The 27,666-nt window shown below is 36.2% G+C and overlaps 1 protein-coding gene across 4 annotated transcripts in view; it reads left to right on the top strand.

The window, feature by feature from the left end:
- ADAMTSL3 (ADAMTS like 3) overlaps positions 1–27,666 on the top strand; it is a 542,401-nt gene that overhangs the window by 214,506 nt on the left and 300,229 nt on the right. For all 4 annotated transcript variants that reach the window (XM_031955661.1, XM_023496559.2, XM_023496553.2 and 1 more), the window contains one exon: positions 20,041–20,168. In XM_031955661.1, coding sequence (XP_031811521.1) covers positions 20,041–20,168 — 128 coding nt within the window. The remainder of the gene's footprint in view (positions 1–20,040; positions 20,169–27,666) is intronic.

Genomic DNA, 27,666 nt, shown 5'->3' with positions numbered 1-27,666 from the left:
TTTAGTAGCCCTAGACAACCAAAATTGTGTCATTGAGGTAGGAAGAGATTTGAGTCCAGGAGACCAAATAGGAAGATATTGAAGTGATATACTTGACAAGTGATTAGGTTCTAAGATAAGGTGATAGCCCAGGGAGACCTGAGAAAGAGCTGGAAGAAAGAGATGCTGTAAAGGCAAAAATGCCCAGGTTTGGTTTGGACATCTGGGGTATAGGAGAGTCGAGTCCAGGATAATGCTAAAGTTATTGAACCTGTGATACGAGAAGGTTGGTTGTGCCTTTGACTGAAATAATGAAGTTTAGAAGAGGACAACTTAAAGGTTAACATGTGAGGTAGAGATAATGAATTCAATTTTAGATTTGTTGAGTTTGACAAGTATCTGAGACATACAATTTGAAATGTACAGTAAGCAGGTAGTCATGTGGGTCTAAAGCTCAAGGAAGAGCAGATGGTCTGTATATCTTTATTTAAACTGAATAATCTACCTATCCATAAGGATATCCATATCTTTATATTCTATGTCTACATACATACATGTGTGTAAATATTTATACATATACTCTCTGCTATATGTATATGTAAAGTCATACTACGCATACTTCTATTTATCACTTCTTTCTCTGGAGGTAGATAGCATCTTCCTTCATATGTCTTTTGTAGAATTTATGATACCAAAAATGAATTAGTCATTCAAAGCTGCATAAAAATAAAAATAGATAAAACTAGATAGCACTAGATAGCTAAATAAAAACAAAGCTGTTCCTATGACAATATTTCTGTTATTATCTGAGTATTATTGCTTTCAGTATCTATGATATAAAAATGAATCAGTCATTTAAAATTGTTTTTATGATTGTTTTCCTGTTACTATGCACAATGTTCTCTTGGTTCTTCTCATTTCACTTTTCTTTATTTCATGTAAGTCTTTCCATGTTTTTCTAATATCAAACCATACAGTTAAAACTCAATTTTTCAAAGGAACTGGAGGGGGAAATCTCTTTTCATAGGGATAAAAATAGTTCCTTTTTTAAGTAACCAGAAAGCCCCATTTAGTCAAGTTCAGGACCAAGGAATTATGGCACATTTTTTTTTTTTAATAATTTCATTAGATTGTGTTATTTTAAAATCTTGTTTAAATAAAGTCTTATTTTTCTTGTTCTTTAACTTTTTTTTCAGTTCCTTTTTCTTGTCAAAATAAACAAACAAAAAACTCAACCTGATTCAGAAAGACAGGCACTATTCTGCAAGGATCAGTTTTGACTCTTTTCCTCTATAGCTTTTTTATTATGTATTTGAGTAAAGAAAAAACCATGTTGGGCATTTTACAAGTAATACCAATTTGATGAAACGACCAACAGCCTACCTCTTTGGATTATAATCAAGAATGATTTTAACTGGTCAGAAAAGCATTCGCAAATAAAATACAGTATAATGATAGCACAGCATGAAATTTAGTGATGTGCATTGTACCCCATGGATTCAGAGTTGATTTTAAAGTTGTTAGGCTTTCAAAAAATGTATATATAAAAATTCTTAGCATAAAGTAAGGATCATTAGTGTTTAGAAGTACTTTAGGATTCTGAAGGGCCATGTACTGAATTAGAATTATATTATAGATATCATAGGGTGGGTGTCATGGTTCTTTAAGAAATAGGGACTGAAGGGCTGAAGGGTAGTCATGAGAAAGGAAAGAGAGGTAGGGAGGGAAATGGAGGAAGTGAAGAAAAGGAAAGAGTGAGAGAGGGGATGAATATGAGAGTTCCCAGCAGACCATCGGACATTTCAACTGTAGCATATGGGAAATGGGAACTGTTAAGTAATGCTTTGATTATTCTTGGAGTAGTTTGATAATGAAAGAAAACTGGACTTGGGACCATAAGGTAATATTCATGCTGCTTCCTTAAGGAAATGAGGGATTCTATATGGTGAAAACAAAGAAGTTCCTTCCAGGCATGAGGAAAATAGCTCTTTAACAACTGCAGAGACAGAGTTGTATACATAAGGAATAGAGAAAAGGCCAATTGGGCTGGATGGTGGAATATAGAAAGGGAAATAATATATCATGATTCTGGAAAGAGAGATTGGGACACAAAATTATGAAAATCTTACAAAGTCAAATAGGAGAGTTTATATTCTATCCTAGAGCAATAAAAAGTTGGAATTTATTGGGTAGAAGAGTGACGTGGTAACTAGCAGCTTTGTAGAGGATGGTCTATAGTGGGAAGAGATTTGAGGCAGGGTGACCTCCTGGGAGATCATTGCAGTATCCTATGCATGAATAAAAATACAAGGAATCAAGTCTAAGAGATATGACTTGTCTCATATTTTTGTTTTGTGGGTAGAATGAGATAATGATTATGGTGGTGTTTTCTAAATTGCTATTTGGCTATTATTATCACTATATGGGCAGCTAGATGGCAAAGTGGATAGAGTGGGTAGAATGGAATCCAAAAGACTTATCTTACTGAGTTCTGATGTGATTTCACACATTAGCTGTGTGACTCTGGGCAAGTCACTTAACCCTGTTTGCCCCAATTTCCTCATGTGTAAAATGATCTGAAGAAGGAAATGTCATACACTACAGGAGGCCTGCCAAGAAAACCCCAAAAGGAATCAAGGAGGATTGACACAGTTGAACAACAACAAAATCATCCACATGTGTTCTTATTACCTTTAGACCATGCTATCAGAGTATTGTGACTATTTGGAAGTGGATAGACTTCCTTAACAAATATGTGAAGACATTGATGAAGCAGATAGATAAGCTAAAGCTGGTAGAAGAGGTCCTTGTGAAGAGGTCAAAGAAAGTGAGATGATTAAATTTGGAGAAAGAAGGCAACCCCCTTTTTTCTGGATATTCTCTTTTATAATCTACATATCTTAATTTGCTGGTGTGGTAAATTCCATGTGATTTTCTACTGATGAAGATTGGCAACTGGCATGTAACTTAATTTTGGAGAGTTTCTTGAGGGCACTGAGAGTAACTTTGCTTGTGGTCACACAACACTGTTATCAAAGGAAGGACTTGAGTCCTGGCCTTGGTGAATCTGTAGCTAAGTCCTTAGGCATGGAAATAGTTTTTATACTGGTAAGCAGTGATTGCTAGTATTTTTCATTTTCATTATCTCTGTTAAGAGTAAGCTACCTTACTTAGGATAGGAGCTGAGGGTTAAAAATAACTTGGAAATAAATGATGCCAAATCTTAGAATGCATTATCAAGAGAAGTTTAACAATTGTTTTCTCATGGGATTAAAAATCATCTGTCCACAATTAAATCAATCAGCTGAACTCATTTAAAGCATGTTCCTTCCTAGAGGCAGGCTAGTGCCCTAGAAAATATTCAGATTAGCTACTCTAGTAACCCATCCCTTAACCACTACATAGCTGACATCAGATCGCCAAATACATTGTTCAAACTACTATTTCCAAAATCAACAATGCCTTCATTTTTTTTCTTCTTTAGCTGATGAAGAAAATGAGATCCAGAGAGGTTTGTCAGCTTGACCAGCATCATACTGTTACTTAAGAAGAGTAACAAGATCTCTTCTAGATTAGTGTTTGTCCTATGACATCAGTACAGACTAAATGCTAGAGTAATTCAGAGAAAATAAGTATCTCTGGAGATACTATGAGGCATTCTGGAGGAGATGAGCTTTGATCTTTGTCCTTTAATGAAAGACTAAGATTTTGGACAAATGATGAAAGGAACACATCCTAGGGAGCGGGACCAGCAAAAGTATTGTTGCTGATTCTTTCTCAAAGAGGACCAGTTGACATTAGGAGGGTGCTATCTAGACTTACACATGCGTTATGAGTGAGACAGAGCTGAGTGAAGTCATCAGCCTTACTCTGTCTTCTACTGGCAATGAAGTCTATTGGCAAGACAAGAGTCAAGATAACTACTACCTAATTATGAGGCTGCATGATACAATGGAAGAAGCACTATTTCTCTGGTCAGACTATCTATATTGGTTTATTGGAGTCAGAAAGATGATTTATATCTGGTGTCAGATACTTACTAGCTAGCTGTGTGATGCTGGACAAGTTATTATCTCAACTTTTTTATCTGTAAATTGGTAATAATAGCACCTCCTTTAATAGGTTGTTGTGAGGATTAAATGAGATAATATTTGTAAATCACTTTGCAAATATTAAAGCTCTCTATAAATGCTAGCCTTTGTTATCATTATCATTATAATTGTCCTGCTTCTAAAACTACCTAAATATCTGTGCCCTAGTATTTTCATTAAGTACATGAAAGGGTTGAGTAGCTTCTGAAGATTCAATCAAGCTTCATATCTTGTGATACTGTGATGTGCATGAACTATTATGGAAATAAACTTTACCTGGTTAGAAAGTCTGTATTAGGTATAAGATTGTATAGGAAAAGTGGGTTGCTGGTGGGGTTGAACTTCAGGTTCAGGTATTTGTCCTTAGGTGAACTGGCTCAGATGAAGTAAAGTTGTAAAGGCATCCTGGAGTTACTCACACAGGGATAGGATATGATGAAAGAATGAATTAGCCTGGCTGCCATGTGCAGGATGAATTAAGACCAAGATGGAGGACAGAGGTGTGGACAAGAGTGAGGGAGACCACTAAGACCCTGCTGTCCATTATTGCATAGTTTGAAAGAAATTATGAAGATGGAAAAGGGAATTCTTTTGGAAGAGAATTTTTGTGGTATTTTTAAAATGCCAATGGGAAGAAAGAAGAGAATGTCATACATCTCAAAATAAAGTAATGATATTAGCTAAATGAAGCTGCTTTCATTTTAAGTATTGCTAAGGGACAGGATAGCAGAATTGACTTTACAGTCAAGAAATAGAGAAAAATTTAAAAATGGATTTTAATCAAGAAACAGAGGCACTCCCAGCATACAAAATAGGTCTGCTTGCAGTGAGGTAGCTATGATGGCACAGTGGCTAGAGGGCTAGATTGGAAGTCAGGTAGACCTGAGTTAAAAATCCTCCTCATATCCTTAGCAGTCACTGAACACTGAACACTTCACTTAATCTCCTATAGGGTGTTTCCTCATCTGTAATGTTTCTCAGTCATGTCTGACTCTTCCTTGGCAAAGAGACTGGAGTGGTTTGCCATTTCCTTCTCCAGGTCATTTTATAGATGAGGAAACTGAGATAAATGTGACTTGCTCAGGGTCATTCAGCTGGTAAGTCCCTGAGACCAGATTTGAGCTCAAAGCCTGATTCCAAATCTGGCACTCCTGCATTTTTATAATAGTGAGGAAATAATAGAGTCTACTTCACAGTATTATTTTGATCAAATGAGAGAATTTATATAAAGTACTTTGCATACCTTAGAGTTCAATGTAAATGCTATGTACAATGAGTACATGCTAGAGTACAATGTAAATGCTATCAACAGCAGTAAGGTTCCAGTTTCCCATTGTGGCCATGATGAACACAGCTTTATTCATACAAACAGACCTATTTTGTATTCTAGGATCATTTAAACTTTTTTTTCTTGACTCGAAATAGGTAAATCTGTTATCCCCTTAAGAATGTTTTCAAAGACTAATGATCTTATTCAGATAATGTAATTAATTTTAAAATGTGAACCCCTGGAGCTCCTAAAAGGCATTGTATTAATTTAAGGTATTACTATTAACTAACATCAGCAGTCTTCAATATTGGATTTGTCTTAAATTCCCTGTGGTTACTGTGGGTAGAATTCTTGGAACAGGGAGATCAATGCAACAAGTAATATATCACAGCCTGGACAAATCCCCCAAGCTATGAAAGTCTACTGCTCCAAAGCTCAAGGCCACACCCTGCTCTTAGCCTGCTGAATGACCCTCGGCATTTCCTAGAAATAGCCTAAAGGCACAAAACTGGGAGGGATAGTTAATAGACGGGATTACAGAATAGAATCAGCATTCCGAAACATTTCCGAGGTCTGGAATGATGGCCTAAAACTAAGGAGTTTTCCTCAATAGGGAAGAACAGAAAGCTCTGGGTTAAAAGTAAAATTACACATGACCTTTTGCTTGAGTTAAGTCTTGAATCCTGACACTGCCATTCATTTGAAAATAACTTAAGGGTTTTAGTTGAATAAAAAGCTAAAGCTGTTATGAGTCAGTGTTACATAGCTAAAAGTCTAGTGATTGGCTAGAACAACAGAGGAGATCAAGAAAAAGGTGTCCCAAAAGTCTTAATGCAGTTATAATCTTTATAGAGCATAAAAGTGCCAACCTACTTTCCTTTTAAGCTGGAAACGATTTTTTGTACTGGTCAGATCAGACCTTAGTCTCATCTTTAGTCCTACATTCCACATTTTAAGGTCAATGAAAAACAGGAACAAGTTTGGCTCGTGAAAGAAAGCAATTCCCACATAAGACTTGACAGCTAACTTCACCTATATGTAAGGTTGTTTTTTTGAAAAAGACGTACTTTTTAGCTCCAGACAAAGATCAGGATGCAAAATGTAGAGAAAAAATGATTTATAGTTCCCAAATAAAGGGATTATTTTGTGTGAAGTGGTGACATCCCTGTGTTCAGACTCATCGTATTTGGAATAAGGTCTCTATCGTTGGACAAACTGTCCAGATATTTGAATGCAGTTAGATTTCTTCTAACTTTTATTCAGATTAAATCATTCAGCAGACATTTACAAATCATCCATTTTGTTACTGATAAGCTGGGGGAAAGGAAACTTTTTTGCTTGGGGGAAATCTTCAGGCACTTTCCCCCTTCATTAGAATTTCTTTTTTTTTTTTTAATTAATATTATTTTTTTTTAAATTATTAATATCTTTTATTGTTACAATACCTAAACATCCCCTGCATTCCTCCTGGTTTCATCTCCTAGGGAGACAATCTACCAAAAAAAATTCTTAAAAAGAAAAAAAGACAAAAAAATAGGCAAAACTGGTACTGATCTAGGAATCTCCAAACTCTTTTTAGGCAGGGTAAGCAATGATCATTGGCCAGACAGAGTCTGCTTTTGGTTACTAAGCAAAGTCCCAATTGAGGGGCCTACCCAGAGTGATCTACTTGAGGGTTATAAGCCTCCTTGAGAGGGATTCACCTGCTTGTATCATAGCTCAATGGAAGATAAATGAAGAGAAGAAATCTCCATCCTGTCCTTGTTCAGTTTGAATTGCTTAGGATTCATTAATCAGGTGTATCTTAAAGAAAGGCTGAGCAAGACAGAAAATCGAGCAAAGGCAAGGTCAGTGTATGGGTGTGTTGTAGACTGACATTGGAAGGCTAAATCCATAAATGCTCATTCATGATCAATTGCTTAGCATCCTGGTATACAATAAAAAAATTTAATCCATTCTCTATTTAGGCACTAAAGTGATATTCAAGTCTAATCATATGAAGCCCCAGCTCTTCCCCCCCTTCTCCCCTTCCTCCAACAAAAAATCCCCAGTAGTTTCTAGTTGCCTCTAGGAGCAAATACAAAATGCTTTCTTTGTCATTCAAAACTTTTCATAACCCAGCCCTCTCTTCCCTTTCCAGTTTTCTTCCACCTTATGACATACACTTCAGTTCAGTAACTGTTGCACAAATGTGACAGTTCCAGGTAGTCTCTCTGACTATCCTCCATGACTGGAATAGGCTCTCCCTTGTGACTTCTGACAGCTGACCTCTTCTTTTAAGTCATAACTAAACTCCCACCTCCTCTATGAAGTCTTCCCCTGCTCTTCTTAATTCCAGTATTCCTTTATTTAATTTTTAATATAATATTTAGCCTGTATTTCACTTGCTTTATATAGATATTTATTTGCATGTTGTTTCTCCCTACCAGTTTAATAAGCTACTTGAAGGCAGGGATTGTTTTTTGCCTCTTTTTGTATCCTTGGAGCTTATCATAGTGCCTGGCCTATCACAAACATTTAAATCAATGTTTATTGAACTGAATTCAATTTCTGGAATTTCCCATAGGTCTGCCCATAGCACTATGTGGGGGTATGTTCATATCTAAAGAATATAAACTAATGCTGTTGACATATTTTGGCAAGGTCTTTCAGGAGGTCATTGGACCCTGAACATCAGCCCATAGGAGAAAGTGACCCTATTTTGATCTTATAACCTAATTTGATGCATTTCCAAAGTAAAGCATTAATCCTGGAACATGAAATGCTGGGATGATGACTTGGAGAACAATTGCCTTCTCCAACCATCTCCCTCCTAGATCTCCAGGGAGCATTCCCAGGGGATGATTTCCATAGAAAGAGAGCATGCTGTAATTGCCGATATTATCCACCTGTGCTCCTTGTCTTATTGGGGATGATGAATTTCCTGTAGTAAACTTGGGGATGTGAGAGAGGGGTGTGTGTGTGTGTGTGTGTGTGTGAGTCAATTTAGTGATCACAGACATGCAAGATGCTTCATTTATTTCAGATGCTGAGCACATCTGAAACGTTTCCCTGACTTCCCACCTCACCATTCTCTCCCAGCCCCTCCACTGCTTCTTAGGCTCAAGTCTCTTCTCTCTATACTCCGCTCAGCAAAGTGATCTTCCCAGGAAGAGTCTGTTCCTATCGTCTCCACTCTGCTCAGTAAATACTAGGTTCCCCCTAATACTTTTAGGATTGATTGGAAAGTCTTTTATTTTGTATTTCATGTTTTTTACAACCTGACTCCAATCTCCTTTTCCAGACATAGTCCCTCACACTCCTTGCTCTATATCTTTGTACCTTTGCATTGATTGTTTCCCAAGCCTAAAGCACTCTTTCTCAACTTCAACTCTTAGAAACTCATCCTTTAAGATTCACTTAAGCATCACCTCCTCTAGGAGGTCTTTTTTGTCCCCCCACACCCCTTCTGTTCATGCCATTTTCCTTCTTCTAAGGTTACCTTCCTCCTACTCTATACTCTATATCAGAAATATAGGTTCTAATTTCTGTGTGTCATCTGTCTCATTAGAATGCAAGCTTCTTGAGGGCAAAGACTATTATAACTTTTTCTTTGTATCCCTAGAACTTAGGAGCATTGTCAGGCACACAGTAAGTGATTAATAAATATTTCTTGATTGATTAGCATAATGACAGCTTTGCCAGTACAAAATTCCTACAGCTCTCTTGAAACAACCTAGGACTTTATAAAGGCCAATGTGTTTGTAGAATTTGGGGGTATGCAGGTGACTTGACAAGCCAGGAAATTAATGGAATATCAAATTTCCCATTGCTAGGAATTCTTTCTGTTTTTACTGAGAGGGCATGCTCTGTCATCAGCCTCTTGTACCTATTTTCCTCATCAGATTCACCCTCCATTTGAGGTTTGTGCTGATTCCATATATATCCATCAGCTAGACCCTCCTCTGATTTCAGGGTAAGTGTCATTTGGAAAGGTGAAGCTCACCAGACATCTGGCCCCAGACAAGCCAAAGTGTAAGGCAAATGTTGCTAATGCAATTTTATTTTTATTCCATGAACTATCCCAGAGTACATGTTGGAAAAATCTCAATTTAGGCCCCCTGGTTTACTAATTCCAATTTCCATGGTTTGGTTGGTTTAATTTACAATTTTGATGCCCCTGTGCAGCCAGTTTTTAAAAGCTGTTTTTATTATGGTGTTATTATTAAAATGTTGAAGCAGTTAAATCTATAAACCAATCCAGTTTCAGAAAATCTAAGCACCCTGGCTAAAACTACATCTAAATGCAGGGATTTGGGGTGGGACTTCAGGGTGGAGGAATGAGCTCTTACTGCTACTGGCAGAATTCCATTTGCATGGCCACCATTCTTCATAAGTCAGCCAAATGAGTCCTTGAGCTTGCAATTGGTCCAGATTCTAGCTTCAAAGAACAGGAGACACTTGATTGTCTTCCTTATTAGAGACATTTTAGGGAAGGAGATTGTAGGGTTTTAAACATTTATTTATTCCTTTATTTGCCCTTACTGTATCAATGAACTTCTCAGGAAAAACTATAAATTTCTAATCTGATCTAACCTAATAGAACTTTATCAAAAACAAGAAAATTCAACTATCCATATAGTATTTTTGATCATTAAAGGGAGTAATCAGTTTTTAATTTAGCTTGATCTTTGATTAATTCAAGGTGTTGATGAAGTAGGTTATTAGCTATGGGGCTTGTAGCTGCTGTGTTCATGATCTAATATTCATTATGAATAAGCTAAGTTTGTAAATTTTGAAAATGTGAACTTGTATTAATTCTTTTTGTTCATTTAACATATCTGGCTTTTATCCAGTCATGATTTAATGCAGTATGATTATTTCATGAAGCTTTTATTGTATTATCTTTTTAAAAACCAGTATTCTTGGTGCAAGGGGAGAAAGAGTTGGTTTTCAAGGAAATGATCATGGAATGTTAGAAGAGAATTTGAAGATCACCTATTGAACCACTTTATTTTGAAGTAGAGGAAACAAGGACCTGAAGAAGAAATGCTGTTTGCTCCATCCCTTAGCCACCCTAGCACTTCTAAGGCTAGAATCCTAAGTTTCCTAGTTCCTAGTCTAGTCCCCTTAGCATTTATACCAACCAATCCTTTCCTCCCCAGATATAACCAAGAATGATACATGAAAAATGAAGTATAACTTCTCAGTATCCAGTAAAAGCCACTTTGAACAATTGCTCTGACACTGAGTCTCTGCTAAACAGAACCATATTAATGTGTATTTAGGCCTAGAAGTACCTCTCATGGGTACAATAAAGATAATGAGATGTAAGACAACAAAAGAGAAGGATGAAGATGCTCATTTATATAAGGCAAACTATCTCTCCTGCTCTCAATTTGACTAGGGAAGTCCTGAGTTGGGAAGTCTTGACCATAGTCACTTCTAATTATTTGCAGGGCAAATCTTAGAACCCACATCTCCCAGTATCCAATCCAACCTTTTTTTTTTTTTTTTTTTTTTTTTGAGACCATCCTTTATGATTTACTTTGACTAGAATCACATATTTTTGGTTCCTTTTGGACTGTGTTCTCTGTTTGTGGGTCACACTCTACCATTAGTACAAGAAAGGATTTTCATTTCCAGTACCAAAGATTATAAGCATAAGAGCATAATCTTGTGCTCTTATAACAGAAAGAGAAACGAATTTCCTTTCCTTGGATGGAAACAAGATCTGGATTTGAGTTTAGGAAATTTTTAGTTCTTTCTCAGGCCAGATCAAAGGTGACATGGATCAGTAAATGAGATTCATCAAGGGATATTCCCCTCCCCCCAAAACCCTAGAACAACTAGTACAAACCTGTTCTAATATTATCTAGTATACTCACTATATAGGTTTTAAAATGAATGTGGAAAGTTGACCCACAGATTTTTTTTTTTTGAGGGTTAAATTCAGTGACTATGAAAATTGCTAGGACAGACTCAAATAAAGAGGCTCTAGAAAATTTTTAGACTAGACTAAGCAAACATCTTAAAGAGCCTTTGTCTTCTACTCTTTCCTCTTATGTGCTTGATGGATTAATTGCTATTCCCTAATTGTGCCTCCTTCTTTCTTATCTCCATCCTTTTGTTCCTTGTGTACTAGTTATCCTCTCATCACTTCTGTTTGTGGGCTTCCCACCCATTTTTAAAAAATTCACCTTAGATTTCACTTGCCCTATGAAATCTTACTTGATTGGTTTCCTTATTCTCTACTAAATCTGGAAGCCTTTTTTCCGTCTAATTACAAAGCACAGCTACTTCCCATACTTTATAATTTCTCATTTGTACTGTAATATTTATCTGTTCTTATCTCCCTTTCTAGATTCTAAGCTTCTGAAGTTCAGAAACTATGTTGTACATATCTTGGTATCTCTTCCAACTCCAAGCTTAGCACATTCATTGCAAATAGTGAGCACTCAGTAAATGTTTAAATTTATGCTTTCCTGGGACAGCTAGATGTCACAGTGAATAGAGCATTGGCCATGAACTCAGGAGGACCTGAGTTCAAATATGACCGCAGATACTTCCTAGCTGTGTGACCCTGGGCAAGTCACTTAACCCCAATTGCCTCAGCAAAAAAGAAAAAAGGGAAAAGTATATATATGCTTTTTCTGGCCCCATATAATATCCAGTTCTTATTGTTATAAATTATTAGTAAGATCACTTCCAGATTGTTATCAACCTAGATTGAGAACAATATCTCTGTTAGCAAGAGTACAAATTGGAGGTAGTGTTTCATTTTCAAAAAGGACCAAAATAATATCATTGTGTTGTGGTCAAGGTACAATGTGTCCAACTATGGCTGATCAGATTGATATAAACTCAGAAGGCTCTGCACAGGTGTGGCACAAATAGTCCGAATGAACATTTGGAGTGGAGATAGCTCTCAAATTTGCATGTCTCATGTTTCTTTTGTTCTTTTGAACTACTGCAATTCTGCTTTGCTCATAGAGCATAGCACCTACTTTGATGCAAGCATACTAGACATGGAGGTCTTATGCCCGTGTCTCCTTTCTTAATCATTTCCAAAGTTCTTCAGAGAGACTTTGAAAGTATCCTTGTAAGTATTCTCTGACTTCCATGTGAGCACTTACCTTAAATGAGTTTTCTGTAAAACAGTCTTTTAAGCAAATGTGCATTTAGACTCATTAGGTGGCCTAGTACTGGGCATGGAATCAGGAGTCACTCTTTACCTCAGTTTCCTCATCTATAAAATGAGTTGGAGAAGGAAATGGCAAACCACTCCAATATTTTTGCCAAGAAAACCCTAAATGGGGTCACTAAAGAGTTGGATACAACGGAACAAGAACAATGAGATATATATCCTATATATGTACAAAATAACTATTTTTTGCTTTCAAGCAACTGGTTTATTTTACACTCTCCAAATTAGCAATTCTTTAATTGTTGGGAATCAGTTCCATATAAGTAAGAAAGATGTGATTTTGATCTTGAAAAGATTAAATGACTTATTTCAGCCAATATTATTTTCCTTCAATAGTATATTATTTTTCCAAATACATATAAAGATAGTTTCAACATTGGAAGACTTTGTCTTCCAATTTTTTTCCCCCTCTCTCTTTCCTCCCCCAAGATAGCAAGCAATCTGATATAGGTTAAATATGTGCAGTTCTTTTAAATATATTTCCATATTTGTTGTATTGTACAAGAAAAATCAGACCAAAAGGGAGAAAACCAAGAGAAAAAAAAAAAAAAAAACTAAGCAAGCAAGCAAACCAAAAAAAAAAAAAAAAAAAAGGTGAAAATATTATGTGTGCTTTGATCCACATCCAATCTTCATAGTTGTCTCTCTGGATGCAAATGGCATTTTCCATCCCAAGTTTATAGGAATTTTCTTGAATGACTGTGTTGCTGAGAAAAGCCAAACCCATCAAGTTGATCATCATATAATCTTGCTGATACTGTGTACAATGTTCTCCTGGATCTACTCAATTCTCTCAGTATCAGTTTATATGAGTTTTTTCAGGCTTTTCTGAAATCAGCCTGCTCATTATTTCTTACAGAACAATTAAGTATTTCATTACATTCATAGAATCCACTCAATTTCCAGTTCCTTTCCTACTACAAAAGAGCTGTTATAAAATTTTTTTTACATGGTCCTTTCCCCTCTTTTATGATATCTTTAGAATATAAACTTAGTATAATATATAATATAATATAATATAATATAATATAATATAATATAATATAATATAATATAATATAATATAAACTGTGAGATGAAAGGTTAGAGATTTATAGCCCTTCATTTGAAAGCTGTCTGTTTCTATTCTTTGACCACTTATCAACTGGGGGATAAATTGTATTCTTATAATTTGGAATCAGTTCTCTATATGTTTTAGAAATGAAGCTTTTATCAGAAACATTGGCTTTAAAAATAGTTTCCCATCTTTTGGCTTCCTTTCTAATCTTGTCTGCATTGGTTTTGTTCATGCAAAATCTTTTTAAATTATTGTAGTCAAAATTATCTACTCTGCATTTCATAATATTTTCTAGTTCTTCTTTGGCCATAAATTCTTTTCTTCTCCACGGGTATAATCTGACAGGTTTAATTTAGGATTTAGCTAGGATTATTAATAACTTATTTATCCAGAATTGATGATAATAACCAACTGACATGGATGGGTCATATGACTCTTAAATTCAATAGTCTTTTGCTAAACATCAACTAGAAGAGCTTGATTTTCACCAGCCAAGTCTGTTTGCCCCCAAATTGTTGTTGGCCAGGACTCTTGAAATTTATGCAGATCTTGGTAAGAATATAACTATAAAAGTGAGCCTATAAAATAATGATAAAATTTTGTTTTAGAAAGAGATTCTCTGTGACAAAACTTCTTAAGCTATAGATTGTGATTCCATATGGGGTTATGTAACTAAACATAGGGGTCACAAAATTATAATTTATTATCAGTAAATATTTGATTTATATACCTATATATCTGTCATCATGTAAAAATTTCTCAGGCTTTTTAAAAAGGAGTCATAAGTAGAAAAAGTTTAAGAAGCCATGCTTAATGGGATATCAGCATATAAAGAAATACTGAGATGTAATGGATAGAGTTGGAGTCAGGAAAACTGGAGTTAAATATTAAATATTAAATAAAGTAACCAGCAGATTACTTAATATCTCAGTGTCCTAGCCAGAGCTCTATTATTCCAAGTGACAGATGAGTTCTAGATCCATATTGGTGAGAAGAGTTTCTATACCAGGAAATCTCTTCAGTAAAGAAATCACTGGTCCAGACTGCTTTCTATCCTCTCCCAAAAGAATTAGCACATAGACTTTAAAAAATTCTTAGCTCAGTAATGAACATACCAATCCAGCTGAAGCACAACTGCCAAGTCCATGGAAAATAAGGGGAGCTATTAACTCAGTAATGCATATACAGATCTAGTAAAAGTTGAACTATATAATGAAAATAAAATTCTTGACAATAATCCTAAAAATATACAACATGTATGCACCAGTCTGTTGCAGCCTTTTTTTCTTTTTTTAAGGTGGGGGAGCACTTAGAGATTTCCATAGAAGCAGTAAATCAATCATTAATGCTAAAAAGCAAAAATCCTTATTAAAATTGCATTTAGCCAAAAACCAAAATACTTAAATTGAGATACTAGAGTTAAGGGGAGTATGAGAACAGGACCATAGGAACAAGGGAAAAGATAATTTCTTGGGGATCATTGGTACTTGAAGAATATTCTTCTGAATAATTCAGAGAGGCAGGATATAGTTATAACTTTATCAATAAGAGAATGCAAGCACATGATCCTGAGACTGTGGTTGGAAGAGGAGGCTTGAAGACCATATGAGAGGACTGTCTAGACTGGAAGTTTCCAGATTTTGCAGGTTTTCATTACTCCTCTCTGAATTGATGCATATAGTTGTAGCTCACTCTCACAGAACTGAGATATTTGAGAAGAGAGCCTGATGACATATGGGAGGAGCTTTGGTGTGTAGGCTGTCTGCTTTCATATTATAAATAGATAGATTCAAATTTTAAGACAAGAAGTTGAAAGTGCCTAACAAGAAGAAATTCACAAATGGTCTGTCTGCCGTGTTGTCGGCATCTTGAGATCAGGAAACTGGAAAAGAGAGTCATTTATAGCAGGTGTGAGCATATTGTACCATTTAACAAATTAGAGTACTAAAAAGAACAATCATGAAAGATGTCATCAAAGATGTGTGTGATTGAAAACGATGATTGGTTGGTCGTGTGACAAGAATGGAGGATAAATAATGGATCACAAGTATGCTACATAGTTTTTAGGAAATTAAGAAAATGCAAAGGGTATCCCCTAGCCTCCTGGGTGCTCCCTTTGTGATGAACCTATGGAAAGAAACATAAAAGAATAGTTCAAGGTGGGCCCCTATGGGTGGAGTGAAATTTATTTAATTGGTGGTAGCATCCAAATTAATGAGCTAATTATTAGCAATGAGTATTGAGCCAACATTGCCTTATAACAGTTTGCATGAAGCCAGATTGACTTACCAAAAGGTTACTTGAATGGTCTGAATATCCTCTTGAATTTAATATTATATCTGAACAGAAACAATTCATTAAAAATTAGCCTCTACTCAGATCTAAGTCTTACTTCAAAACAATATTTTTTTTATAAATGTATGATATTGAAAGGAAATAGGCCTTGGGCTAAGTCAGTTGATTTTACTGTTCTACAGTTTTCTCATTTACAAAATCAGATTTAATGATCTTAGTTTCCTTCTTGGTGTAGATGGCATAGTAGAAAGCATGTTAAATTTTGGACTCAGGAAAACCTTGGGTTTGAATTCCATTTCAGACACTTATCTAATTGTATGACTGAAGGCAAATCACTTAACCTCTCACCTTCATAGCATCTACTTCATAGGATTTTGTTGTTATTATTTAGTTGTGTCCAACTCTTTGTGATCTCATTTGGGGTTTTCTTGTCTGACTCTTTGTGATTCCCTTTGGGATTTTCTTAGCAAAGATACTGGAGTGGTTTGTCATTTTCTTTTCCAGATTATTTTACAAATAAGGAAACTGAAGCAAACAGTGACTTGTCCAGGGTCACACAGCTAGAAAATGTCTGAAGCCAGATTTGAACTCATGAGAATGAGTCCCTCCTGATTCCAGGCCAGCTGCTCTTGAAGGGTTTAGAAGATCAAATGAGAGAATAATGTAAACACCTTGTAAATATTAAAACATTTATACATATAATTAAGATCATTACCATAATATTAACTATAATAAATATAATGAGTATAATATAAATTGTTATAACTATACTTTAGTAATAAAATATATGTAATATAGTATTATAATTAATATATTCATTAACCATGATTCTATGGTATATGTTGAATGCTTAGTCACCACAAGAATTAAATTTTCTCTTTGCTCAGCCCTACCTGAAGTTAGGGCCAGAGACACAGGGAGACTAGAAACTTCCCCATTATTCTGGCGGAGACATTCTGGGACCCAGTTCTATGGGTATTAAAACCAGAAAGGAAAAGAAGGTCAGCCATGAGACAACCTGAATTCACCAAGGATCAGAAACAAAGAAGTAGATAAAAAATAGTGAGTAAATTGCCTAGGAAGGGCCAGACACAAAAGGCCATTCATTTTGTCTTGGTGATGTTGTATAGATAAACCTTCTCCATTCTACAAATTATAAATAGCATCTAAGAAAAGGGAGAGAATCCATCTAAGGTGAAAGTAAGGGTCAGCAAGATCAGGGTAATGGGTAGGACTAAGGAGGACTTGAATCTAGACAGAATTATGATTTGTTTGACTCCCTGAGTGGGCACACCTGTGGCGTTTTAAGCCTGGGTGTGTGGGCTGGTCCCTGCCCCTAGAGGAACTACAGCTGGGATTGGCTCAAACTCACCTCCCTGCCTCCAGGATGGGAGACAGCTGTGTTGAAATGACAGCAGACCCAAGCAGAAAGTGGACTTGACCTTTTGAAGAACTCCAATTTTCTTAGTTTAGTTACCAGAATGAGTGAAATCTGTGCGGGCTTCAACAAAACCCATTTAACATATGTCACTATTTAGGCAGTACTCACTTATTTCTAATAGTTTCTATATTTTGTTTTGATAGAAAATGAATTTTGATTGTGTCATCTATTTTTAGTTTACCTTGGAAATTGTAAAAGGTGTGATGCAGGCCCTGGTCATATATTTGTCTGGGGGCCAGAAACCACTTATAAACTTCTTTCTTGATGATCGACAGTGATCCAGATCCTATAACCTCTTTTTTACTCTGAGTCTCTTCCAGTTCTCCAGAGTTTTACATTGAACACACCCTCTTTTCTGAACTCAATCCCCCACCCTTACCCACTTAGGGAGCAACTCCACCTCCTTACCTTCCTTCCTCCCTTCAACATGACAATCATTCAGACATCTGGAGATGCTATTTTGTCTTTCATTAGTTTTCTTTTCTTGAAACTAAATATCTCTAGGTCCTTTAATCAATCTGCTATCTAGCCTTTTTACCACTTTAGTCACCCTCTCTTAGACATGTTCTGTTGTACCTAACATTTCTTACTGGTTTAAGTATTGTCTTGCTCCTCTGAACAATTCTAGCAATATCTCTGCCATTATCTGCCAAACATCTGTAACATCTCTGTCTACATAATTCATTTGGCAAAGGCTTGGTCTTTTTAGTTTTCTTGAACTACTCACTTCACGTGCTGTCCTTTCTCTTCAAATAGATCGCAAACTCTGTGGTCCCAGGAGCCTTTGCCTTGTATTTTTTTGATTTTTCTCAGTGTCTAACATGGTGGCTTGATACTAATATTGTGTGGTGCAGAAAGGTTTCACAGGCAAAGCAGAATTTGAACAGCATTTTTAAAAAATTAATATTAACTTTTTATTTTTATTTTCAAAACATATGCAAAGATAGTTTTCAACATTCCCTTTTGAAAAACCTTGTGTTCCAATTTTTTTTATTCCTCCCTTCTCCCCATTCTCTTCCCGTACATAGCAAGTAATACAGTATGTGTTAAACATATGCAATTCTTCTAATCATATTTCCACATTTATCATGCTGTCCAAGAAAAATCTAATCAAAAAGGAAAAAAATGAAAAAGAAAACAAAAGCAAGCAAACAACAAAAAACATGAAAATACTATGTTGTGATCCACATTCAGTTGCCTTGGTCATTTTTCTGGATGCAGATGATTTCCTTCATCACAAGTCTATTAGAATTGGCCTGAATCACCTCATTTGAACAATGTCTTTAAGGATGAGTAGGATTCATTTTGGTAGAGGAAGGCATTCTGATAAAGTAAAATAGTCTTCACTTGGTGAACTTAGTTTAAGGGAAGGGGGCAACAAGTAGCAGTAGCTGTGTGCTATAGTTTAAAGAATTCCCAGTGGACCGTGTCAAGGAGATGTCCTTTGGCTGACTACTGATGCTAGCTTAAGCATCAGTTTTCCCAAGGCCTGTTGCCTTGCCAGCACTATACACTTTTCCTTATGTGTGATAGAAAGTCAGACTTTTTCTTTCTCTTTAGGATTAGGCACATTCTGGAAACAATGTGGGCCTCAAATACTTGACATCTTCAGTTATACTGAATGTAGTTCAGAATCAAAAGGAGAAATGACATCTGAATATTTAAAAAAGACAACATGAAGCCCTTCTTCCTCAGCGCCTCCACTTGACTTTCGGGGGTACCTTCCGCCTGTTGCTTAGAGTTTCTTCACACTTTTCTCACATGAGTCACACACATTTCTAACACTCTAGTTCCTGGGTTCATAGAAGATTATAAGAAGTAATTAGAAAAGTGAGAACAACTAAAAGGAAACAGGGGCATTTTAATAAGGTTGCTACTGTTGATTTCCTAGCATTGTGTTGTTCAAAGAGATTTCAGAACAATGATAGCAGCAAGAAATAATAGCTCATAGCCCAAGAGCAAGGGAAAAGACTGAAAAAAAATCCTCCAAAAATCAAACAATTCACAAAGTATAATATTCTGGAGCATTTCCTGGAGGATAATATGGCCCTCTTTGTGAATTTGTTCATGAACACTTCACAAGCCAGCCCTTGAACTCAGATCCTCTGAACTGCAAACTCTTTCCACTGCTTTTCTTCCCATCCACCCCCCTCATTTCAAAATCATCTAAAATGATTAAATTGAAACAAACCTTGGTGCTTAAAGGGGTAAATATCAGTTGTCTGGAAAATTCATTCATGTGGAATTTCTATCCCTAGTAGAGATGGAAAAATGAAATGTTACAGTGTTTTGTTTGGGTCCAGTGTTTTCTCCCTAGGGAACATATGTTTGAAATTACAATGTAAATTGCTGGGTGGCAAACCTAATGATGCTCTTTATACAAATTCATTTTACAAAAGGCTCTGAGGAGCATATTCCTTCTGTTAAATGAGGTATACCTATAATAATTTTTTTTTATATTCCTCAGAGACATGTTCTAAGGGAAAATAATTTGACCTTAATCAAATTATAGTGCTCATTGCTAGAACGCCTCTAGGTTCTGATAATTATTTTCTGCCGTCATGCTCTCATGAGAAAATAATAATTTTAAAAGTTAAACATTTCAAAGATGTTTCACTTCCTTTGGATACCCATAGGAAAAGATGGGAAGGGTGGGGAAAACCCAGAAGACTTGAACATTTTACATTTTATTCCGTGTGCTTTTTTTTGCCCTATTTGTAGACATCAAGAATTACACGGTCAGATGAAGATAAGGATGGTGGCTGGGATGCCTGGGGTGAGTGGAGTGATTGTTCCCGAACCTGTGGTGGAGGAGCATCATACTCTCTGAGGAGGTGTTTGAATGGAAGGTCAGTAGCTGGAATGAAGTTTCTTGAAAATGCAACAGCAGTATGTTAAAAGCATATTGGTATATATTGTGAAATCAAATATCATATCCATATAAACTCCAGGATGCTGAGCCATCCAAGGGTCTAGGTAATTATGATGCAATTCACCAGTGTCTACTATGTTCAGGGTACTGTGCTGCGGGATATGAAATGAAAATATGGATAAGTCTTTCCCTTAGAAATTTTCTAGTCTAGTAGCTAGGAAAAGATATTACCCAAGTAACTAAAATGAAAAATCAGATATAATAGTTAGAAGTAAGACTTGGAATCAAGAAGATGAATTCAAGATTCCTCCAAGCTCTATTAAGGATGGGCAAGTGATTTAACCTCTCAGCCTGAGTTTCCTTATCTGTAAAAGATGGAAATTAATCCTTGAACTAGTAAGGGCAGCTCAGTGGCACAGTGACTAGAATGCTTGGGCAGGAGACAGAAAGACCTCAGTTCAAATTTACCTTCAGATACTTTCTAGCTATGTAACTGATAAGTATAAAATAACAAGTTGTTTGCCCTCAATTTCCTCATCTATGAAAGGAGCTAGAGAAGGAAGTGGCAAATTACTCTAGTATCTCTGCCAAGAAAACTCCAAAGGTGGTTACAAAGAGTTGAACATAACTGAAATGACTAAACAATAGTATAGTTACCAAAGAGCTCCCCTCATACGACATAATAAAGTTAGTGATACAAGTATCCACTCCCATTTTACTGATGAAAAAACAGGTGAAATAAACCTATACATCCAAATTACAGGTGACCTTGAATAATAGACTAAGGAATTTGGATCTCATTCAATAGGCAGTATGACACCATTGAAAGATTGGAGCGGAGGAGTAGCATGATTAAGGCAGTATATTAAGATGATTATTTTGGCATTATTGCATAAGATGTGCTGGAATGGGGAGGTTTTGAGGTGGGGATAGTGAACCATGAGGTAACTATATGTATTGAAATGAGCTCTGAATCCAAATACTGTGGCAGCTGTCTTTGTCTCTCTTTACAGCATCCCCAGGAAGCAAGCAATGCTGTGATGAAATTGAGGCACAGAATGTTAAACTGACCTGCCAAAGTAGATGATGGTGTTAGTTGGGAATTCAGGATTAGAACCCAAGTTTCCTGAGTCTTCTTCTTGGGTTATAGCCATTGGAATTAATTTCTTATTAAAATACTATGAATGACCCATTTATTGGAATAGAATATACTCAAAGTTTGCCAGAGAGAAATTAACAAGATTGTTTTTCCAAGTTTTTTTGTATATTAAAAAATGTAAGTCTTTTAAAAATAACTCTAGAATGTGTGTATATATAAACTTGTTTTTAAAAATTTCAGAATTGTAATTAGAATATATTTGCAAAATATTAAGGATTTATTCTTAGGTTTTTGTGAATTCTTAACTAGGTTTTTTAAATCCCATAAAACATTTTAAAGGGAATTTTGAAGAGATATAAATATATTTTAATTCTTCATGGATTTATTTTCATAAAGTTAATGTTTCAAACATGTATGTAAAGGAGGGGAATGCTTGGCAGTGATTTCAGAGACAGTGAGATGGAAAAAGATTAGCAAAGAGAACTGGATGAGGGGAAGGGAAAGAGAGAGAGAGAGAGAGAGAGAGAGAGAGAGAGAGAGAGAGAGAGAAATAAGAATTAGAATGGAAAAGGTTAAAAAGGGAGGGGGCTGATGAAGTAGAGGCAGCTGAAGGGATTCCAGTTATGATACCCTTGATACTTGGAGTGGGTGGGACCAGTGTGCTCTGTCCAAAGAAAGCCCTCAAACCACCTGAACCTTTTTAGCAGACAGTTATGTTTGCATTTCTATTTCATATATTACATGTAGTGGAAAAGAGCCTTGAAGACGGGTAGGGGGAGGTATCAGGAGGTCTGAATTTTAGTCTTGGTTCTTCTTAAACTAACTGTATGACCTGGCTCATTTCATATCACTAAGACAGTTTCCAAAAGCATAAAAGTGATGAGTCTACTATTTAGATATTTCTGTGACCCACACTCACCATCCCTTCCCACCTTGATCATGCTTTTGACCCATGTTCCCTCAGTCCTCTTTGGGCTATCCACATTGACTCTTGGACTCTGGTACTTTTTTATGCTTCTCTTCGTCATTCAAAAGAGAGAAAGTAATGTAATCAACTGGACATAGAATAAGACTACTTGTGTTCAAATTCCTGTTTCTGCCACATGCTCCCTCTATAAATTGGGGCAGATAATCGAACCCCACTTCTACCCTTCTGTAAAAAGAGGTCTGAACTAGACAGTCTCTGAGGTCCATCTGGCTCAAAATCTGAGTTTATATAATACAATGCCTCTTACAAGAAGTCTTTCTGATGCCCATTAAAGCTAGTACCTTCCCTCCATTAATTATCACTAATTGAACTCTCCCATTAGACAGTGAACTTCTTGAGAGCAGTCTGCCTTTTTAATTTTTTAAAAAAATTTATTTTTTAGTATCCCAATGATTAGCCCAGTACTTGTAACATAGTAGTTCTGAGTAAGTATTAACTATCAGATAATGATTCCTGCCTTTCTCAGTGGCTTTACTTCCCCTTTGCATTCCACACTTCCTGGACTGTCTAGGTTAATCTCAGTTGGATTCCACTGCTCTCTGCTGGTTTCCATAATATTTGCAGGTTAAGTTGACCTGGGAATCCTTATAAAATCATTTATTTAAAAAGTTTAGAAATGAAGGAAGTATAAAGGTGATAAGAGAGAGACAGAAGTCAAGTGAAGACCATTTTAAGATAAGATGTATTTTTAAGCAAATGGAAATAAGCCACTGAACAGGATGAGATGGAAGATTCAAGAGGGAACATAGAAGGGAGCAAGATCATGAATGATAACCAGGAGATAGATGAAAACACAGGTGGAAGAATTCTTTTTTTGGAAAGAAAAGAAATTCTTGTATTTCTCCTTATTTGTACTTTGTTTATATAACTTTATCCACTGACTTAGATTCCAGAGAAAATGGAGGCAGGTGGGCTTCTATTTTAATAGTGGTTGTATATATTTGATGAAAACTGCCATAAGAATAAATTAGGGATTGTAAATTGCTGCTTTCACCTTATTGTAAGTCAACCAAAGTAGATACATTTATGGTTTTGATTTATTAAAAATTATACTGATTCTATCCAGAATGTACTTTTCCTAAGTGCTATATATGCTTCTGGGATTTGGTCCAACACCCCATCCAACCTATCCAAGTAGCTACCTAGTCTTTAAAAGCTAAAAAACCACTAACTTCCGATACCAATGCCCTATCTAGGGGAAAGGTAAAACTTTAGCCTGATGTATAAACCACTCGTTATTCTCTATTCTCTTCAAACTGTCTAGAAATGATCAATTCATATAACTCATTTCTCCTTTCCAGTGGGCCATTCACTCTCACTTCATAGCCTTCTGGCCTAACAGCTCTGATCTGCTAGGACTGGGACTGAAACTTGGATCCATCAGATTCACATATGGCTATCTTCATAGTGAAACCAGTATTTTGGGGTTCTTGCCATGTGCTTAGTCATATGCATTTGGCAAAGCATATAGAATGAATTTTAGGATTGATGCACAGAAGCGTGTAATGTTGAACTGAAAGAGAACTTAAGATATAAATAATCAGGTTAGGTTGTTTACAGATGATTAAGTAGGTGCCCAGTAAGATGAAGTGAAAAAATCCTGGGGTCATCCAGTCAATTGATTTATGATGGAGCTACAGTTAAAATCTAAGCTTTCTAAATGCTCTAAATCACCATTGATCAAAGAAATGCAAATTAAGACAACTCTGAGGTACCACTATACACTTCTCACCTTGGCTAAGATGACAGGAAAAGATAATGATGAATGTTGGAGGGGATGTGGGAAAACTGAGACACGAGTACATTTTTGGTGGAGTCATGATCTGATTCAAACATTCTGGAGAACAATATAGAACTATGCACAAAGGGCTATCAAACAGTGCATACCCTTTGATTGAGCAGTGTCTCTACTGGGCCTATATCCCAAAGAGATTATAAAAAAGGGAAAAGGACCCACATGTGCAAAAATGTTTGTGGCAGCCCTTTTTGTAGTGTCAAGGAAATGGAAATTGAGTGGATGCTCATCTGTTGGGGAATGGCTGAATAAGTTATGGTATTCAAATGTGATTGTTTTATTATTGTTCTATAAGAAATTATTGTTTATTTTGAATTTATTGAATTTGAAATTATTGAATCTTATTGTTCTATAAGAAATGATATGCAGGATGATTTCAGAAAGTCTCTGGAGAGACTTACATGAACTGATGCTAAGTGAAATGAGCAGAAACAGGAGATCATTGTACACAGCAACAACAAAATTATGTGATGATAAATTCTGATGGATGTGGTTCTTTTCAACAATGAAGTGGTTCAGGCTGGTTTCAATAGACTTGTGATGGAGAGAGTCATTTGCAGCCAGAAAGAATACCATGCTATCACAGCATAGTATTTTCACCGTTTTTTTGGTTGTCGTTTGCATGCTTTCTGATTTCTTTATCATCTTTTTTCCTTTTTTATCTGATTTTTCTTGTTTAACATGAAAAATGTGGAAATATTTGTAGAATAAATGCATATGTTGAACATAGATTACTTGTCATCTGGAGGAGGGGGTGGGATATGGTAGGGAAAAAATTTGAAACTTAAAGATTTTGCATGGGGCATGTTGAAAACTAACTTTGCATGTGTTTTGAAAATAAAAAGCTATTATTTACCCAAAAAAAATCTAGGCTTTCTGGCTTTGAGTTCAGTTCTCTTGTCACCATATTGGTTCCTTATACTTGTTTCCATATTCCTGTTGGGTGACATGTTTCCTATGGGAAGCCCTTTAACTGTAAGGTAAATGTTTTTAAAGGCAGCTAGGTAACATAGTGTGGTCCTGGAGTCACAAATCCTCCTTATGACTTCAGATGCAACCTCAGATACTTACAGTGTGACACTGGGAAAATCACTTGTTTGCCTCAGTTTCTTCATCTATAAAATGAACTCAAGAAGAAAATGGTAAACCACTCTAGTATCTTTAACAAAAAAAAAACAAAAACAAAAACAAAATAACCCAAATGTGGTGACATAGAGTAAAACACCTCAACAACAACAGATATTTTTAACTTTTTAATGTCCTGGCCTGCTTTGGCAATTTAGTGAAACCTAAGAACCCCTTCTCAGCTTCATGTTTTAAAATGAATAACATCAAATATACAGGATTACAAAAGAAACCAGTTATTTTGAAATACACATATAACTTTTTAAAAAGCAAATTTATAGACTTCAGGTTAAGACTCTTTTTCTAGACTAATATATGTTTTCTGTATATTCCATAGCCCATTAATTAGAAGTGGTGTGGTTAAAAATCAGTCAATCAATAGTTGCACTTTTTTTTTTGCTTTGTTTTGTTTTTAATTTAGTGCCTTCTATGAATCAGGATTGATAGTGCCTTCTATGAATCAGGAGACATATAACTGATTCAGTGGATAGATTTCTGGGCCTGGACATAGGATGACCTGAATTCCAAGAAATACAGACTCAGATCTTACTACCTATGTGATCCTGGGCAAGTCAGTTAACTTCTGTTTGTCTTAACCTGTGGGAAAAACAAATGGCTAAGTACTTCATTACCTTTGCCAGGGTGGAAGGCATTGTCCACGAAGAGTCAAAATGTTCAGTTGGACATCAATAATTTATGTGAGGCACTGTACTAGGCACTGGGAACACAAGGACAAAGAATGAAATAGCCTCTATAAGCAATGAATTTACTTTCTAAAGGAGGAGAGAAATACATATAAAAACGCACACTATCAATGTAAATTTAATAAATAGAAATCTGTAGCTTCAAAGATGATGGCTTCTTGGCAGAAAGTGGATCCTGAGCTTCATCTCAAAGGAAGAGAGGGCTTGGTGAGACAGGGAAGGAAGGGAATTTCTGAACAAAGGAGGAGAGTGTTAGGATGGTAGCTTGAGTGTAAGATAGAGTCTAGTGAAAGTTTAGGGAAAAAAAATTCAGTTTGAAGGATGTGGTTGTAGGAAGCAGAAAAGGTACCTATAGAAAGTCAAGATTAGATGAAAGAGGATGCAATGATCTAATGCCATCATTAGATAATGTGAATTTGTAATGTGTCCCATCAGTCCATTAGAGACATTCTCCAGCTCTGTTCAGCAGTATCATCAGTCAATGTGGAGGTGGTAAATGGAGGGGGATCCAAAGAAGAGAGAGACAAAGGAAGGAAGGTAATAGAACAAGAAAACCCAAGGGATTTAAGAACAGAGGAAAGTATTAAAATAGTTGGTTTGAGCTGGGAAAGGAAGGGAAGTATAGTCAGAATAGAAGTAGTAGTCTAAGATACCAACATAAAGAGAATGCAGGTCTCAGTAACAGCAAAAACAGGGGCAAGAGAGTGAAGGAAGATATAGAATGAGTCTAGGTTGAACAGGGGCCTGCTGCATGCAAGTAGATATTCCTGCCTCCTTCAACAGGCTGGCCATTGCAGGAGAGGAAGACGAATCCTGCAGCTAACAGATGACACAAGTGGGGAGCCTAAAAATAAGGGGATGACTTCCTGGACTTGAAGTTAGAAGTTTGAGGGTTGAATGTCAGCTCTTATATTACTAGCTGTGTGAACCTAGGAATGTCACAATATGATCCAATTCAATTCAATAAGCATTTGTTGGCATAAAAAACCAAAATTAGTTCCAGAGTTTGAGGAGTTTAGATTTCATTGGAAATTGGATGGTAGGTATGTGAATAAAATACACTTAAACAGATAAGCCAATACAAAGCACTTTGATGGTGAAAAGACGACTACCAAATAGGAGGAATCCGTTAAAGTTTCTTATAGGAGGTGCCATCTGAGCTGAGCCTTGAAAAAAGCTAAGAATTGATTCTAAAAGTCAGAGGTCAGAAGAGTGCATTTCAGGAGAGGTATTCAGACCTTTTCAGTTGTGTCTGATTCTTTGTGATCCCATTTGGGGTTTTACTGGCAAAGAAACTGGAGTAGTTTGCCATTCTCCAGCTCATTTTATACATGAGAAAACTGAGGCAAACAGGATCAAGTGCCTTGCCTAGAATCACAGAGTTATTAAGTGCCTGAAGTTGTATTTGAACTGGTCTTCCTTACCTCGGGTCTAACATCCTACCCACTGTGCCACCTAGCTGCCCTCTAGGAAAAGTGGGACAGCTTAAATAAAGGGAAGGTGACAGTATATGGAATGGCAAGTTTGGAGAACACTAAATGAGCCAGTTTGGCTTTAACACACAGTTCATGAAAGAAAATATTACAGAAAAAGTCTAGAAGCTTGAGGCCAGGATGGTAAAGACTTTGAAATAAGGAGTTTCTACTTTATCCTAGAGGCCATTAATAGCTGTGGAACACTCTAGAGAAAGAAATGATAAGATTAGACCTGTGTTTTGGTGAGATTAGTTAGCAGCCTTGTGGAATATGAATTGGAAAAAGGAGA

This window comes from Sarcophilus harrisii, chromosome 2 (assembly GCF_902635505.1).
Source record: "Sarcophilus harrisii chromosome 2, mSarHar1.11, whole genome shotgun sequence".
NCBI classification, from domain to species: domain Eukaryota; kingdom Metazoa; phylum Chordata; class Mammalia; order Dasyuromorphia; family Dasyuridae; genus Sarcophilus; species Sarcophilus harrisii.
This window is presented reverse-complemented; position numbering and strand designations above follow the sequence as displayed.